At 39.7% G+C, this 19,440-nt stretch overlaps 1 protein-coding gene across 4 annotated transcripts in view; it reads right to left on the bottom strand.

Annotated features, from left to right (window-relative positions):
- PRKCZ (protein kinase C zeta) overlaps positions 1-19,440 on the bottom strand; it is a 63,102-nt gene that overhangs the window by 17,406 nt on the left and 26,256 nt on the right. For 3 of the 4 annotated variants that reach the window (XM_088136709.1, XM_007422561.4, XM_088136708.1), the window contains 4 exons: positions 11,060-11,145; positions 4,788-4,919; positions 2,897-2,978; positions 1,333-1,385 (listed from right to left, as the gene is read on the bottom strand). In XM_088136709.1, coding sequence (XP_087992835.1) covers positions 1,333-1,385; positions 2,897-2,978; positions 4,788-4,919; positions 11,060-11,145 — 353 coding nt within the window. The remainder of the gene's footprint in view (positions 1-1,332; positions 1,386-2,896; positions 2,979-4,787; positions 4,920-11,059; positions 11,146-19,440) is intronic. The other variant, XM_025177757.2, reaches the window with a different exon arrangement.

The raw sequence follows: 19,440 nt of genomic DNA on the forward strand, positions 1-19,440 counted from the left end.
TGACCTCTACAAAAGAGCAATGAAATAACTTACAATACTCTACATTGATTTCCTTGGGGGCCAAAACAATTGAGGTTATAGCATTTATTTACATACCTCTAAGACTCCCAGTTTACAAAGAGAAAAAACAAGAAACTAATATGACAGTCCTGTGGGTGTTCACATGATCAAATCCCATTGAATACGAGGGTATTTAACCCCAAATAAATGAATGGAGGATTGCATCCTAAGATTTTAAATCCTTCAACATTTGACAAGTGAAAAAACAGATGTACTTGGTCCAAAATTCCTATTCCTACAGCAACAGTTAATGACTGATCTCTACCCACCCTGCTCCATATAAATGAAGTCAGTTTATTATTCTGAGTAGAAAAGTTTAGCTTTTTAAAAAAGAAAAAAATTAAATGATTAATTAAATTAAATAATTAATTAAATGACATTAAATGATAGAATCAATATTAACACCATGCTCATTCATTCATGAAGATTTTGAATGAAGATCTTAGGGAGGAGAATGACACCATATTTCTAGAATCATGTTATAAAGATTTTTATGGAAACGTATTAGGGTCAAGATGGAGCTACTTCTCACTCAGAGAGTGACTTCTGAGAGATCCAGCATCCTCCCCGAAACAGTGCTTGACCCAGAGACAGAAAGTAAATTTTTATCCTCAATAAATGAGGCCAGTTAATGTGCAATTATGTTATTACCAGGTGTGCATATTTGCAGAAAAGGGATTTTTGGAGGCAAAAGATTCCACAAAGCTGGAAAGGAGGGTCAACCTCACTCAACAACCATCTCAATCAAGTCCTTCCAACAACTATCACTTTGCAGGAGCCGCTGGCAGAAACTGCTCTACAGTCAGCTTGAAATAATGGCTGAAGCCAATGGGAAGTGGGCTCCCTCTTTTGACTTCTGCTCCCCCTCAACTCTTTCCCCTCCAGCTCATCACTTTAAGAACTTTTTAAGTAAGAATTGGTATTTTTGCTGCTTTCTTCTAGGCCCTTTTCCGATTATCTCATGTTTTCCAGACTGGGCAGCCAATCAAGGGATTTTTAAATGAGACACACTGAGTTTTTTTTTCAGAAAAGAGTACAAATATAAAGGAAGAATGGAGAGAATATGCTCTAAACCAATGTTTCTCAACCTCATGAACATTACGAGGCATGTACTTCACCTCCCAGGATTTCCCAACCAGCATGCTTGGGAATTCTGCGAGTTGAAGTCTATGCATAACAGTGAGGAGAATCTAAACCTTACTTTGTCTAGTGGACCTGTTACAACTAAAATAAATGGTTCTATTAACTGTTGTACTGAAAAAAGAGACCTACCTCAGAATCATCTTTAATATTATCATGTTTCCGAGTTGAAGAAATGTAAGATACTGCAGGATAAAACAAAGCAGAATCACAAAACAATCAATCAGCGTTTTTGATATAAAAATAGCAGCAAAGATATGAGACCTTACATTTAGCCAGCCAACTGGCCAATCTAACCACCTGGTGTCAAATGAACAATGGAATTTTGAAAATAGTTTAATTCTACCGTATAATTTTCCTGGGAAGGAAAATCTTTAAAACACATTTTAGTTCACTTACCCAATGTTTTTCCACAAATTATTTCTTCTTCTCCGTGGCAAATGGCCAGCTAGATATCCAAAATTAAGTCATTGGGTCACCTTAACTCTACCCCAGAAAAAGTCCTGAGCAGTGTAAAATTAACGGAATACACACAAGAGGGCATTCTGTCATGGTATTTTCCTAGGCACTTTCTAATATAGCCTGAGTAGAAAAGTTTTGCTATTCTCAGACAAAAGTCCCTGAAACATACCTATTCTTTATTGAGGCCATTATTGTTGTCGTTGTTTTTTAAATGTGCAAGTTCAATTTTCTTAATGCTCAGGGCAGCTAACAATCTAACAGTCCAAGAGAAAATCAAATCATTGAGCAGGCTTAATTTCTTTCAGACAACCAGGAGAAAGAAAGAAAGAAAGAAAGAAAGAAAGAAAGAAAGAAAGAAAGAAAGAAAGAAAGAAAGAAAGAAAGAAAGAAAGAAAGAAAGAAAGAAAGAAAGAAAGAAAGAAAGAAAGAAAGAAAGAAAGAAAGAAAGAAAGAAAGAAAGAAAGACGGACACCAGACATCTTCCACCAAGAATATCGAAAATAACCTGGTTGTGAGCCAGAACACAGACCCACCAAGGTCTGTAATATCAAAAACTTGTCCTGTTCAAGCCTTTTTTGACAGAGGACACATTGCTGTATTTCCTGAAGCCTTGATCCCTTCTCCTTCTCCCTGCCTCTAAATTATAAACCAACAGCTGGATCCAAAATTGGAAAGTTACAATCTGAAGTTAATCCAGCAGCCAGAGATAAGATCAGTGTTGCTGATTCTCACTGTATCTCATTGATCCTAGGGGTCAAAGAGCCCCAGTTAAAGAAACTGGCCTATGTTAATTTCTTCATTCGATTTGATAACCCACCTTTGATACAGGAGCTCAAGGCAGTGTATATAAGGTTCCCTCCTCCTATTTCTCCCCACAACAGCATCCCTCACCCAAAGTTGCCTGTGGCTGAGGCTGGACTAGACCCTTGGTCTCCCCATGCCTAGTCCTACACCTTAACTGCTACACCACATTGACTAATAGTCCTTGAATATACTCAGGAATAAACCAGGGAGCTTCCTGTATTATAAATAATTGATCCTTCCACTGGGCTATGGCTTGGCAAATGGTACCTCAGCTGTTCTTTCTTCTGCATGGCCCCCTTGAGAAACCTAACAGTCATTTTCCTTAGGGATGTTTGAAGTTTAAGAATAGTGTATGGGGATACCTGAACTGGCATCCTCCCACCTCCCAACACCTTTCCCAAGTTTAGATTCAGAAGGAAATAACACGCACTTCCATCAGTTTCTTCTGTAGGGACGTCAGCTTCATCATTCTTATCATCTAATTGAGGTTCCTGGGAAGGCATCACAGAATCCTGTAAGAATATGGATCAGGGAAAACTCAAAGGACACGTTTTGCATAACTGGCCAGTTTCCTTGAAGACCAAACAGGAAATTGACCAAGAATTGACTTGCCAACTAACTAGAATGGGGTTAACATGACTGTACCGCCAGTACAGTCACAGCATAAACCAAATTTCTGACTATAAATTACCATTTAAAAGTAAAATCAACACATTTTGCTTTATTTCACATACAAGTGCAAGCAGAAAGAAAGGTTTCTAAGGCTTTGTGAGGCAAACAGTCACAACCCAGGGCAATCAAAAGTACGTAAGGATGGACCGTTTATGTGGGAAGAGCTTAAGAGAAAAATGGCTGCAATCCATCCATCCAACTAACTAACTATCAAGGCAAAAATGAGCAATTTTCAGTCCCAGGAAACATCTAAAGGATGTCAGGGGAGGGTTTTTAAATTCTTCTATATTCTAGATATCTGCATTTTTGTATTGAACATTTTAAATTTACATTTAGAAACCAGTTAAATAATTATTGAACAATTTCAATCCAGGAGTTCTAGAGATCACTTGACCATGGATAAGCACACTTGTTACTGAAACATCTATCCAAGACCTGGGAATAATAGTAACTGCTAGTTCATGTTTATATACTTTCATTTAAGGAATCTTGAAAATTGCCCCTTGAAATTGTTCAGAGAGAAGATATGAGTGGGCAGTTTTTCACTGGATGACTAAGTTATAATACTCTCTGAAAAAAGAGTTGCCACCCGTGATAAAAATGGTTCAGAGGTACGAAAGAATTCCACATTGCCTGAAGAAGATAGGACAATATCCTCAAGGAATTCTTCTGGAGGAGTTCCATCAATGTGAGTACAATTTGCACAAAAGCATAGATTTAAGGATGGGTAGGAAAAGCTAATTTTTCTGAAGAGTTCAATGCCTCAGACCGAAATCTGATGTGAGGTCAATCTCAGCAGAAAAGACTGATTCCCTAGAATAACTGTGCAAGATAGATTTATCTACACTATGGCTGGGTTTGCAGTACTCATTTAATTTGGTGACTGAAACAACTCAACATCTACATCGTAAACTAAGCAAAAGAGTTGAGTTCGCACAGCATGTAAAGACCCACTCAAAGCATCCTGACCCAAATGAAGTCTTCACAACTGTGGAACACAACCTACCAAGGGCTCACTGCAACACTATTATTACATGGCATGAAAAAATAGATCCACCACATTAAAGGAAAAGGTTCTTTTTTAAACCATATGTTTTGTCAAATGCCAGTTCAGCTCAATACTGAAAGGAATACCTTTACAATTCATCTTTAGTAGAGATGTTTTCTCCAAACAACAGGGATTATACATAGATTTTGTTTAAAAAAAAATAGCTAAATGTCAATTGTACAGATGCTCTGTGTTGAAATATTAGCCAACTGCTCTTTGTAACAGAATCCCCAAATCTGCTCAGAGGGGCTCGATGATTGGGAACTATTTGAAATAGACAAAACATTACATGTAGCATTGGGGGAAATCTAAGGACAGAAGTGACTCTAAGGCCAGAACAATAAGTACATACATTGTTTAACTTTGGAATTCTGGTTGGTTGTTTTTGTAGTTTTCCCAAAATTAGAATACAAATTCAGTTCTTCCTCATCAGTAAAAAAGAATTAAGTTGTGACAGAGCCCATTGATTTAATCTATCTCTCACAAATCAGCGGATGTTGGGGAGAAAACCTTGAAAGCTGTATATCTCGACCAACATCATTACGTTATGCTCTCATTCTAACACAGTCTAGTTAAAGCTTCTTGCAAGAACCCAACTTACCATATGCCTTTTGCAGGTCAGTGGGACAAGAATGTGACAGCGTTTATGGACCAACAACTTGCAGTTGATGCACTTGTATCCTTGCCTTCCCAGACCCCATATCCTTTCACTGCACTGGCCACAGTATGCTCTCTAGAACAGAAATGGAACCACTTCTGAAGTTACACCCAGTCCTCCAGATCAACAAAACAGCATTTTGAAAGTGAAAGTGAAAAACACCCAAACACTTTCTTACAGGACTGATACAAGGGTCCCCTTGTGCATCTATGTCAGTGTTGTCCAAACTTGGCCACTTTAAGATGAGTGGACTTCAACCCCCATGCTGGCTGGGGAATTCTGGGAGTTGAAAGCTGTATATCTTTCACTTCTGAAAGTTCACAGCTGTATATCCGCTCATCTTAAAGTGGCCAAGTTTGGACAACACTGATCTATGTTGTCTCCCTGATGGCCAGGATAGCCCTTTAATTTCAGGCTGGATCGTTTGTTAACCTACCATCATTTTGTCTGAGAATGACAGAAAGAATTCCCCCCTCATCGGCTATTTAAGCCTTTGAACTAGAAATACCAACATCAAATCTAGCGTCTTTTGCATAGGAAGCAGATACAGTAGTAGTGGATTGTAAGTCCACCTAAAAGGTTGTGTCGTCATCCATTCTCATATTCAACATGCTGAAGAAGACGCTTCCATTTTCATCACTACAGTACCCTGAATCTGAGAATTCAGGACAACAAATACTTTTGAGTGGACCGGCAACTCTCTAGTACAACATGGTGACCCACTGTTCTGCTTTTTTAAATCCACCTGGCTTGTTAAGTAAACCAACTCCTTTTAATTTTTGTTACCCAGTATTATATCCATTACATGTACGTTTGCAACGCCAGCTGAAAAATGCTAATTAAAAATGAATTCTTCGGCACCCCAACTCCTAGTTTCCATACAAAGAAACCAGAATTGTTCACTCGCTCACATTAAAGCCAAGGAAGGAGTTCATTTATTTTCCCTTGCCAAACACAGAGATAGAAAAAATGGAACAAGTTCTGCATTAGCAGATAGAAATTACCCTCTGAAGCGATTGCAAAAGATAAAGAACATAGTTTGCAATCAGAAAGGAAAGAGTAGGTCACCCTAAGAACAGAGGCGTGTGTTAGATCAAATTGTAATCACGGAGAACCTCTTTGCCTGAAAGGGAGATTTTTTTTTTCCAGGTCACTGGACGAAGTAAATGCCTTCCCACTGTTAGATTGTGAGATGCTGAAGAAAAATGTGCATCTCTACAGACGTGTGCTGGCAGACTACGATGAGGGTTATTAGCTTTTAAAGCAAATAATGCGATTTCCACTCTGGGGTGTCCCTCAGATTCCGTTGGTTAGGAGCAGCATATAGGCCCTAGTAAATCAATAAATTTTAAAAAGCTAGTGTTTTTTTCTTCCGACATACACTGAGTTTTGAGCTGCTACATTAAAATATTCCTTGGTTTCATTTGCCCAATGAACACTGAGGCAAACAAGATGACCCTTTTCCAGGTTTTGCAGACTAACACAGCTCTCCCTCTGGGAAGCCCTGAAAAAAACCCTTGGTAGATGTTATGGGCTCTTGAGTAGCACCATGACAGCTCCTCTGGCAACAATGGTTCTAAATCCTAAGGGTTTGCAATCCAAAGCTGAAGTATTTAAAAAAAAAAAAGGCAAACATGTTGATATTCTCGCACATCAAATGCTGAAGAATTCCCACTGAGGTGCATTAAGAATCAAAAGGATCTGATTACCGTGGAGATTTTTAACTTAGCAGGGACACTTTATAAGGCAAGAGACCTCAGAGCGAGAAGCTCAGCACTGGGTTTATGATGTTAGGGCCAGAAAGCATACACTCATTAATCCTGGAATATTTTTTAAGGAGTTTGGCAAACCAAAAGCCTCTAATCTTTCACTGGTTGGGCTTACAGTCCTAAAACTTGACTTTCAAACCCAAGTCAAGTCGTTACAGACAAGAACAAAATATTACACGATCTCAAAGAGAAGCTTAACTGTTAAGGGTTTGTTTTAAGCCGAGCATGCAAAGATGGCTTCCCTGCTTTTTTTTTTTTTTTAAAGAGAATATTTTTTAAATCATCGCTTCGCAAAGATTACTGTCAGTGTTCTGATTGTTTTCAGGCCTAAACTGTCCATTGCTTTTTGAATCCAAAACACTAACACGTTTTTCCAAGTCATGCAATTAGAATTTCATCCCCTCTGAGGCTTTCTGCAAAAAAAAAAAAAAACCCAGAAAGAAGCTTTCCAGCAGACAAGCTTTTCAGAAACAGCTGTCCAAACATTCTGGTTGGCATGAACTGATGCTACCCACCACCTATAATCACTGAGTTAAACTTTATTTTCTTCTGGTCGTTTTCTGGTCATGGACTATCCTGCAAGGAAATCTGGCTACAGAACTAAACTGTAGTAACTGACATAATTAAATGTAATGGCATTTGGTTTTAGAGCAAAGTAGTCTTCTCCTTTAAAATAGGCACATGGAATGACTTGGAAATAAAAGATGCAACAGCATTATGGAAACTAAGCTGGTATGAACTGGATATGTTTCATATATAAATATAAACTTGATTTAGTTATGGTCCCAGATCAGTATAAATAGCAAAATCTATAGCTAAGAGTTTGGTTACAATAATCTAACCCTTCCTCCATCCCACAGGGAAGCCTCCAAAGTCCATGCTTCTCTGACAGATAAATCTTGCAGAGCTTTTGAAATGTTTCACAATTCAAATTCCTTTTGGGGGGCAAAAATATTACTTTAATCTTGCTGCGATCTTCGTACTGTTCCGGAAAGTGAAAGTTTAAGTTCTTTCGATTCTTCTCTTTTTTAATTTGTCAGCAGAGTCACCCTACTTTGCTTTCTCCAGAAGGCAAAGTGAGCAGAGTCAGGACTGAATTCTCCATTGTAACTTACTCTGAAAGAGAGCAGTGTTCGAATCTACTGAACCCAACTTGACTTTGCTTACAACTTTGCCCTTGTAAATCCAGCTTCATTTTACATCCATTTTTCAAAGTTCCAGGTCAGATTGTTTTTGATGGTGTAAATCATTAATGGCGTTATACGATGACTTGGGATTTATAAACAATCCTACCCAATGCTTAAATTGCAGGCAAAGAGATAAAGGCCCATTAATGAATTCTACAGTTCTTGCCCAATTTTAACTGAATTATATCCCTGCATACCCTTCTTAAGCTATGAGCTAATGGGATCAGGACCCTTCTGGCTCTTTTCCCAAACAAAATAACATACTCACAATGGGAAAAAATGAACCGCTTATAAAGCGAGACTGAAAAAAATGTCAACGGTTCCGCTATAATAGCCCAGCGATGAGATTTGCTCCAGTAAGACTACTGCTGAAAATGACGGGTAGATTATCAAGAATTTCAGCTTTGTATTTGGGGGGCTGTCACTCTTCTACGTGAATAAAGAAGTTTACAATATACCAGATTTCATTATTTTTGAATCCCCCGGGAAGAGAATGAAGGCCAATTGACAGAACGGAAAATTATATATAATTGAGACCGCTGTAGAATTGTAGCTAAGCTACCCAGCACAAAAAGTGTTTTTGTTTCTTTGCAAAAACCTTAATTTTCAGGCTGCAGTAGCAATCACAGGAACAGAAGCGCCTGGCTGAGTACCCCCGAACGTCTTAGCAGAAGTTACGATGGCCCAGTTCACACATTCTTCATACCACGTGGGAGGCCGTTTGAAATGGAATTGAGTGGGAGCAAGTATTTTCAGCAAGCCATTTGTGTGAAAGCTGTTCCCCGTGTGGTCTGGACAATGCCATCAGCGCAGCGCCCCTGCAGCCAACTGAAATGACCCACGCTTTGTGGAAAGCGGTTTTGCATCAAGAACTTGCACCGTGGAAAGGCACCCAAGTGCTTTCGCTTAAAAAAAAATAAAAACACGCCTGGGCGATCAGGAGTCTGGAGTGCTCTTAAGGGCAAAGTCATGCGTAGAGTGTTTAGATCGCCAGCACGTCTCACCAGTCCCCACGAGCATCTGCATCACGAGATGTGGCTTGGTTTGGCAACAGGCTGCAGCTGAGCAAGGGAGTGTAAAAGTGTAGGACTTAATGCAGCATTTTACAGTGTTCCCCTCCAATGTTGTGTGAGTGCCCCTATGCAAAGCATATGATTTCACTGGCATTAGGGCTGGGCAAAAAATAAATATATCATTGATTTTCAATGACGGTGTTTAAATTTCTAGATCATAAAGGGATGTAAAATGCAGGAGGAGCCCAACTCAGAGGGAGCTTTGAAACTGTTTCTGCTCTGCCCCCACAAGCCTTTTAGCTTGTTTAAAAAACTGTGACACCCCCAAGTTGTTTGCAACCCCCCCATAGATGCCAAGCCATAACTTGAGAATAATATTAAAGCCCTAAGACTTTTGTTAGTCTTTTTAAAGTATTATGAGACTCTGTTTTTGCTGCAACAAACTCTTCTTTTCAAAATCTTGTTTTATGCACTCAAATAGAAAAGGGGTGTTTTTAAAAAAAAAATAGCCCTTAAAGCTGACAAGATACAGAAGGATAAACCGAAACAGAAGACCTCACTGCCAGATGTAGGCAGGCTTTAACAACATACGTGATCTAAGCAGACTGTGCAGGCCCAATCTTTCTGAAATTTAATTATGAAACTGTTGTGATGCTGATTTAATTTCTTAATTGCTACTGTAGCAGATCTTTGAATCAAACATGCACAGCAGTGTCATTATAGGGTTTATTAAAATGAATAAACAGATGAATCCACAAGTATGTATTTGTTCTGTAGGGCAAAATACTTGTAATGTACACATTTTATGCAGAACTTTTATTTTTCTGAGATGTGCAATTTGACTTGTCCCGGTTGGATTAACGTTCAGCTTAATGTTCTAGACTTCTAAGTCTAGTTTCCTTAGGCACACATAATTAGTTGCATTTTTAAGCCTACCAACATTATTAAAGAAACACATTTTTAAACATCTTTGTACCTAGTAATCTGATATAGATGCATGAGAGGTTTGCAAAACAGAGAACTTTTCTTTAAAAAAATTGACACTCTGAAGCTAGGGAATGACAAGAGCTATGCATTCCAATAAATATAACTCAGAATACATCAGGAATAGCTTTTTCTTGACTGTTTTAACCAACCCCCCATTTTCTGTTGAAAAACACTGTTAAAATCCATGTGTTTTAATAACACTGCACACCGTCCAGGTCCAGCGTTTGTGGTTCATGAAACTATCAAAAATTGCTAATTCAAACCTTCTGCCTTAATTGCTTCCTAAAATACCATGGTAATATTAAAACAAAGGCATATCAACATGTGACAATTCTCAGGAACCTGTACAGCTGTCTATATCGAGACTAGAATCAGGAAAGATTTTGATCACCGGGAATGAGATTAAAAGATGTGACCTGCCATCAAAAATCTAATTTTCCTCTGAACCCCTTCAGCTGATGGAGACCGAGAAGTCTCTTGCATGCGAGATAACAAGTGTGCATTTGTTGAGGGCACCCACAACCAGCATACCAACCTCCTCCTGTATCAAGAAGTAGTGACAGCTGTATCGTCCTGATAGTTAAATAAACCTTTAATCCAACCTTTCCTCCATTTATCAAAATGCACAAATCTTTACCAAAAAATGGATTATGTACTGATTACATTCTGCAGCATTAAAGGGCTGGGTTAAGAAAGGAGGGGGAGCTTGCTTTATAGATGAAGTCAGATCCTTAACACAGCTGTACCTCCAACACACGCGGCCGTTCAACAGATAAAAATATTTATGGTGTCGTTAATTAGGTCAGATCTATTTCGCTCCTGTGCATTTTAAAAGCATTCTAAGCATTTTGACGCTAATCCAGACAAACCATAAGGAAAAAAAGGAAGCAGGAAAAGACAATCTGTGTGTTCAGGGAGAGTATTCCCATCAATGCAGATGAGCTGGGAAGCCAGCATGAAAAAAATATCCCTCTGCACACACACACACACACACACAAATGCACACACACACACGCATTTGAGGGGGAAACCGCGCTTGTATTTTCCCTCTCCAGAGTGCACGATTTCAAGCTTGTTATTCAATAATCGTGCTGCATAAACTGAATCGACTCTTTCTTTTTTCCCTTCCAGGGTAGGAAAAGGATCACCTGGGAGAAAAGGAGCTACTCATTTTCTTTCCTCCCCACCCATCCGTGTACCCATCACACCTCTCCCCTGCCTCGGGCCCCTCTGGCGTCTCTTTCGGCCACAGTACTCACTCTGTTAAAGCGTTTGGCTTGAAACAGATGCCCGTTCACTCGGTACAGCTTCCTCCATCTTCTGGCTCCCCGCCGGTAGATTGATTCTGAGAAGGATATTAAAAAGGTGTAAAGCAGGAGCATATTAATCCTGGGGCCTCTCTACGAGCAAGTGGCGATTGGACCGGGCTTTTCTGAACGTCCACGCATCGCTGGGAAGCTCTGCCGGCACCTGCTGTCAAAATGCATCTGAAGGATGCGTTTCCCCATCACCCCTGCCTCTCCCATCCCTCCGTCTCCCCCCCCCCGGCTCAATTCCCCCTCACATGATTGTGATCTCGTTACAGGTCTCTGGCTGCAGGCGGCTTCCAGCTCAGGTGAGATGGAGGGAGGCCACAGGGCTCAAGGAATGGCATCTGTCTTTGAGCCGGGGTGGCACGTGCAGACCCACGCCAACGAGGCAAGTTAGCTGGGAAGCACCGCAGACAATACACAGTTGCACAATTATGGTTCCCATTCTCATTTTCTCCCTCCTGTAAGATGATGTCACCAGGATCCTTCTGAGTCAAGAGGAAACAGTTCTAGGGGGCTTTCAGCAGCCGTCGAGAAAAGACAAATATTCTAACTCAGGAACTTGGTCCAAATGGAATTCAGACCCCGGTTAAGAACATTCCCAGACCACATTCATTTTTTTTTTTTTAATTATTTCACTTGGTTTTCAAAGCGTGCCCTAAAGCTATTTCAACAGAAGCACTGTAGCTTTCCTAATATGAGTATTTTTCAGAACCAGGCTTGGCTGCAGGCGGGGAGCGTAATGTGGGGTCCCCTTTTCCAGAATCAATTTCCCCTCTCTCGAGGAAGAAGATAAAGTAGGGGAATCCAGGTTACAAAAGAAATACAAACAGATCAAACTTATCATTTACTCAGAAATCACCAAACACCATTTCTTCTTTCGGAAACATAGCCCTCTATCCAAATATGCATCGGGAATCAAAGAACTCCCCAAAATGGCTGAGTTCTACCCAATCGGCTTTTCCTTGAATACGATTCCCCCGTTTCCAAAAAACCCTTCCATTTCATTATCATCTTGTTGAGCTGCACAAGCTTTACTATGTGAGATGCAAAAGTCCTACATTGCCTTGAGTCCAGAGAACTCATTGTGTGATCTCTGGGCTCCTAAGAATTTCAATGTATGCAGCTGGAGAAAAAGGATTTATATGATCTGAAGAGAAACCAGAGCATAAAAAGGATTTTTTTTATCAAACCAAAAGCATACCAAGCTTTATTTTAAATACATGCAATATTTCAGCTTGGAAAACTCCCAGGGGAGTTGAAAAGCTAAAGACAGAATAAAGATCAATAAAAGATTAAATTAGAAGAATGAAAGATCTGGGGGGGGGGGGAACTATCAATTCTATAAATAAAAGCAGATTAAGGGTCTTGCACCACTTAGGAATCAGATACTTATTGGAATTGGATTCAGAACTTTTTTATCACCAATTGCTACCTAATTTATGAATGATTTGATGTAAGGTCTTTTTGCAGGTATCTTCTAAGGAGCAAGGTAGGAACCAAAGAGAGAGGACTTCCCACCAATGATGTTTGAGACTAGAAAAAAAGGACACAGAATGGACATCTCAGAGGAACCTAATGTACCTACAGGTCCAACAATTCACATCTGTCACAGTGCAGACATATCTCAAATAATCTAATCAAGGCTAGACGGAGGTCAACCAAGTCAATACCTTCAAGGGTTCTTAACAAAGGTTTCAATGGATCTTTGGTGCAAGAGCTGTTCTCTAGAGATTCTACTTTTCCATACTGATGCCTTGACAAAGATTGTCCATGTAACAGTTTAGGCTGAGAGGACTTTCCACGTGTGAAAAATCATTACTGCTTTGCAGAAATAAGCCCTTTCTCCACATTCACAAGAACCAGCCAAGTCAACCTTATCAGTCAGAAGCTGAAGGTTCCAACAAGACCAAAAGATCTTGAGGTAGACTTTTATTTCAGTGGTTTTTATTAGAGAACATGGAAAGGAATGTCACTGTTTCTATGACAACTGGATGCCCAAAACACATTCAAGACTTGAAATAAATAAAGTACGTGAGACATACACATAAACACACATGCACAGAGAACACCTGGAAGACAATCCTAAAATTAAAATCGCTATCCAAATAGATGATTTGTACTCAAAGTCAAAGAGCAAAAAGCCCCAAAATCATTTGCTTGCCTATCAATTCTTCAGAGCATTCTTCAGAAGCCATTTTCGGTTCTTAAAATCTCTACCATATTGTTGCACAGCGTAGGACTGTTGCTGCATTTGTATCCTTCAGAGAATCAGACCTCAGAAGTCCATGACAGCTTAACCCATGACACCCTAGCCAAACTGTCTCGCTTCCTCTCTCAGAAAATCTCTTCTAATGTTTTTAGTAGGCGGGAAAAGCTCCAATACATCAAAGAACACACCTTCCTCTAGCTATTCTTGTACATTTCAATATAAGCAGTGAGTTAATAAACTTTTTGAGATAAGAATCCTGCACATTTCTCTCCTTCATAGAGTTTGTAATTTTATCCAGAGTTGTGGAGCATTAGAATGAAACTGCAATCTAACATTGTAGCATGAAAAAACAGAGTAGAATATAAGAATCCTGTAGGATATTCATTATTATACTCCTACTGAAGTTGGAGGACTATACTGTATAGAGAAAATATTCACAGCAGCCCTACAATGAATCCATGGTTACTATTCCTGATCAAAAACAGGGATGAGATTGATTTGGATTCCTGGTCAGTTACAACTTAATACTTCTCTGATCAGAAGTTGTGCTATTAAATCTTAGAAGTACTGAAATACATTTTAAACTTAATGGAAGGTCCAATTAAGTCCAAGCTCTACACCATTCCATATAATAATGGTGCCCATCAAGGTGCTTTTGAAAGGAAAGGGAGAGTTTGGTACAGTGGTTACGGTGCTGGACTACAAACCAGACCATGAGTTCTAGTCCTCCCAACTGGATGACCCTGGGCCAGTCACTCTCTCTTAGCCCACCCATCTCACAGGATTGTTGTTCTGGGGACAATACAAGGAGGGAGCACTATGGACCTAACCCTAACCCTTGAGCTGTACAAAAAAGGTGGGATACATATCAAATAAATAAATACATTGTGATGGGGATTTCACACATACACACACCTCTAAAGCAGAATGCTTCCAATCTACCAATTGTATAGACGTATGTCCCCGCATGTAAGGAAGATACTATGGAGTTCGTCTGATGCTTATGAGTCTCTCAAAGGCTGTTCCATAATCATTGTAAAAGAAGAAATCTGGAGTGCATAATGACACCTTTCTCATGTTCTTGCAGAATATATGATTACCTCCACAAACCTTTTAGAATTTCTATCCATAAGAAAGCAATTCTCAAGTACGTATTCTTACCTGCTCTTCAATACATTCTACTTTAGAAATAATTTGATAGCGTGTCCTTGCTAATGGTTCCTGATAAATCATTCCTCTATACAACTGTTCAATACCATGTTCTACTTAATTTTCTTCAGGACCCTTAATTCTTTAAAAGCAAGCTTCTCTGAGATAACTATTCGCTATTTACACAGTCTAGAAATGAACCTGTTAATAGTTGCAAAGGGAAAAGAAAATTAAATTCATTCTGGTCTCTAAATAGCAAGAAAGATTTAAACAAGTTATAAATGATACCATCAGAGATTCTGGAATCTGATCTTGAAACTTGAGACTTACTCCAACAAGTTATCCAGGACTGGGAATAGAAGCATATACTGTAATGCCAATTACTGCAAACGAAGCTGATTGATTTTGACACTAAGGGACATGTTATTGCCTTGAGAAGATAGTCAGTCAACAGCAGTAGTAAAGCGTAAGATTTTGGATTGGAGTTTGCCACTGGCTGGTACTAACTGTGGCAGTTATATTGGCCGTGCTGGACGTTTTTTGTAGATCAGCTTTCCAGGCAGATGTAGATGCTCTGAATTAAAGGACTAAGAGAAAAGGGAGATTAATCCATTGACAGGCATGTCTGCAGTAAAAGATCACCACTGAAAGGAACCATAAGCCAGGCTAGAAGGCACCACAGCCAATGAAAAAGCAGCACATTTATGAGGACAGTGCCGCAAAACACACGCAGCTATGCTCCAAACCGAGATTTAAACAAGCTTTCCACTGAGTTTTAGAACAAAGATCTGACTCATGCTCGATAGACCTAATCCCTCCCACAATTGAATCTTCCACTCTGGAATATTTGCTGAGTCGTAATTCCACTTGGAGCCTGGCCTCAAATAGTAACACCCCTCCAACATCTACAGTTAGCCTTCAAAGCAAGCTGGAAAAATGAGGAGCTAAAATGAAATTTGCCTTAAAAAAAAAAAAGAAAATCAGTACAATAGTATTGTAACACTGCTAACTTTCCTCTCCTGCACACAGGTAAACCCAAAACTTCCCATCAGAGGAACATCTGGCAAACCCTTGAGAAGTGAATATGGATAAGGCCTCTCAAGTCAAATTACAAGGCTTGGTGATAGTACGAGAGGAGAACCATATTAGTCTATGGGAGCTGATGATCAGAAGGAGTCTGGGGGCCCTTTTTCCAACTCACAAATTTTATTCAAAGGCAGAAGCCTTTATGAGCTGCAGCTCAGTTCATCAGATGCAGAGAGTGGCTAGACTGATGCAGGATCTGGCCTGGCATGATAGTGTAAGAGTTTCCAAATCCACTCCCTGTTGCCACGTAATGGATAACCACAGGCTGTAGTTGCGAGTCAGGAGTCAAAGGATTCACCCATAAAAAAGGACAGGGGTGAACAAATACGTAGGAGAAAGAAAAGTTTACCAAGCATTCTGAACAACGCAACCAAGCTCAACTTTAAGAATAAATTGCTCTTTAATCCTTCCGTAGCCAACCTCTCGTCAGGTAATTACTCTGCTTCAGTCAACATCCAAGATCAGTGGCAATCCATTCATGTTGCTACCAAGAAAAAAAAGCCCTTCTAGGGTTTTCCTGTCATGCTGAACCCAGAGAAACTTTATAACATTTTCTAAAAATAGGACATTTGCTGATCAGATGCTCTCCTGCTGGCTGTGATTTTATAAACCCGCAGGGCATCCCCGTGCATTACATACAACCTTGTCTTCCAGCACTCTGTTTATGCCCTGCAATGCTTTTAACTAAACATCATAAAATAGCATTGTTCTTCCCTTTCAAACACAGAGAAGACAATAGCTTTAAAAGCTATAGCTGACAGGGCCGTGTGGTGCTTCAGAAAGAAAAGGTGCTATGGAGCATATAGGAAGGCAAACACTGCCCATGTCTACAGCTTTCCAAGGCAGCCACATCTTTCCCTGGAATCGTATGGCAGCTCCCCAGGGCAGCCATGCTGAACTTGGAAAAGTTGCGGCTGCCCTCAAGAGCTGCAGATGGTTGAACTGCAAAGCAGCTTTGGTTAACCAGATGCAGAGGACCGCACAGCCCTCACAGCTGACCTAAAAGAGGGCCCACATTCAAATTGCGGTTCAGAAAAAGATGAGGATGGAGTGGCATACTGACTTTTTCACCGCTTTCCCGTTGGAATGGGCTTTCATGCTGAATGCTTTTTCACACCAGTTGGTGAAAAGGCATGAAATGCTTCACAGAGGGGCTATGTTACAGGACAGAAAGAATGTCTCTTCTGCCCAGATGCTGTTGAGCAGAGTGTAAATTATAAATATTTTTGTTTGTGTAGAGTGCAGCCCCCATCTAGTCATGATTCTTTGCCCCCATCTAGTCATACACTGTTGCTTTGCTGAGCAGAGAATGCAGGGATGGACATGTGAATGCACTTCCACGTTCTGACCCAAAGAATGGCTTGTATTCACATGTTCTGCTGCACAACAGAGAATATCAGTTTGGCTCCCAAAGAAACAGGGATACACATCCTTTACGCCTCACCCCTCAGTAAAGGCAATGGGAGAACTTCTCAGGCCAAACAGGATCTGCTACAGAGTGCTAAGGTCAAAAAGTTCACTTCAGGATCCCTGTCTTGGGGAGATGAGACCATGATGAAGCCCTTCCAGATGACAACAGCACCAGAAAAAGAAATGCAGACCTGGTAAGATAAGGATTTCTAAGCAGAAGCTTGCCTGTTTCAATCAAAACTGCAACTTTCTTATTAAAAGTTGAACATCTCTTGAAATATATACAGTTCAAATCTCTAAAATTGTTTTAAGAAATAATCATGACAGACATGGGTTCTGTCTTCTCAAAAAAGAATAGGAAACCACACCCAGTCTTCTCCAAGTTTTTTCAGACTAACTTCTATCATCCCCAGACACTACAATCATTCAACTTCCTAGAAATCTAAAACCCTAAGGAATAAGGGATTGCAAGTCAGCCATTCTTGCTGGCTGAAAATGATGGAAGATATCATCTAACCCTTCTTGAGGGCATAATATTCACAGGCCCAGATAAGACATTTGAGACTCAATTACAAGTGTTGTAGTTCCTTCTTCACTCTTGAAATCATACATTAAGGAGAACAGGATACTTATCTGTGCTGGGAGTGTTTTATGAGAGAGTTATTGTATTCAAAAACATTGAGAAGTTTAGCTGTCCAGAATTACGCTAGTGGAGTTCAACGACTAAATGCCTTCTTCTTGCCATCAACAAATCACTGGACAATACAGCTTTGAATGGGCCCATAAAATATCAGGAACCAAGTTCAATCAATTCTTAATCTTCTTGAATATGCTTGACAATTGTCACTGCATGCTTAGCTTCAGGAAAGCAGTGTGCCAGCCTGCAAGTTTTTAAAAAAAGATAAGCTAATGCATCTTCTCACAAGTGATCTGGAATACTTCCACTGCTTAAACAACGTAACAAGCAACAGAGAACAAATTAGAAAAGAGGCACCTAGAGAGGAAAAATCAGCTTCAGAACCACTTTGAGGGAAAACACACACTTGCTAAAATATTTTAATTTACCTCTTTCTCCTTCTAGCAAAACGACACCATAAAAATGCTCTTAAGTTATCTTGAAGGAACTGTATTTTAGGAGAACACTTGGTTTATTCTATGGAGGACCAGAAAAGCTGTTGACTGAATGGGAGTTGGGGCAGGTGTTCTCTTGAATTAGCCAAAACTAGTAAGTGTTATTTCCAAGTACCGAAACACATGAAGAGAAATTGCTGAATGCTGTTCATTAAACTATTGATATAGGCTAAGTAAAAACCAGCCCAACCATGGTAGGAAATCCTGCTGTCAGATTTCTGTAAGGAAAAATAATGATAAGGCAAGATGTAAACTTAGCACCTCATCAAAACCTTCCCTACTCAATTCAGAAATATTACACATGATTTTGACTTGTTTCCATCCTTCCCTTTACTCCCCCAACTCCAAATTGTCATGGTCAGCTGATCTTTTCTTCTTCTTAGCATCCCTCTTTGCAAACAAAACCCAAAGTTGTTCTTATTATAGTTTTAGACAGGTCAGATTTTCATTCCCAAAGCTTCATTCATATTCTTATCAGGTTTTTTCCCCCTGACATTTAATTGTAAACAAAGAGGAGACAGTGAAACAATGTGGATAATTTTCATTGTGCTATGTATCCAAAATTGCTTTCAATTATCAACAAATGCTGTAATAGGTAGGCATGGAAAGTCCCTACAAGGTAAAGACATTGGGGGGGGGGGTTCTTAATGAATTCCTTTTCAGATCTTTCAACAAAATTTTCCAGGGTGATTCATGTTGTGTCATAAGATAAACAAAACAATCAACGAAACTGTAAAATAAATATTATACCTTAAAAAAATAAATGCCTAGAAAAATAAAGTTCTTTTTAGCTTCACACCAGAGACACTAATATGGGACACTAGGCAAACTCCAACTTTTTTCTCCCAAAGAACAGATTTAGTTGGCGGTTTAGCATCTACATTTTGAAATAACAGCAATACCCAATTTTCAAAGGAAGCTCTGAACAACACATAGTAGTAATCCAACAAGGTGATTAGTGGCAGGTCGGTAAACTTTTCAAATTATCTTCTATACTGCAAAATGGGATGTTGAAGGGACGGGGAGAAGGCAACCTTTTTACGAGCTCTTACATTTCTAACTTTCAGAAAGTTCCACATAGTAGTCAGAGCAGAAGCTAAAAAGGGAAGAAAGAGAAGGAGAGAAGAAGACGGAGTTCCCATGTCTCTGAGTTTTAGCAATTACAACTGACGCACAACACTCCGAATGTAAAAGGAAGGCCACACAAACATGACCAATACTGGTGAAACGGGGTCATGCAAATACAACTTCTTTACTAGTTGAAGCTTAAGGGCTTCTCTGTGTTCAGTAAACTACGGGAATTAAATTCAAAGGTTACCGAGGACCGAGTGAGTTACAAGAA

The sequence above is a fragment of the Python bivittatus genome, unplaced genomic scaffold, assembly GCF_059951505.1.
Source record: "Python bivittatus isolate LINGU-HERP-01145 unplaced genomic scaffold, Pbiv_v1 ctg000090_np1212, whole genome shotgun sequence".
NCBI classification, from domain to species: domain Eukaryota; kingdom Metazoa; phylum Chordata; class Lepidosauria; order Squamata; family Pythonidae; genus Python; species Python bivittatus.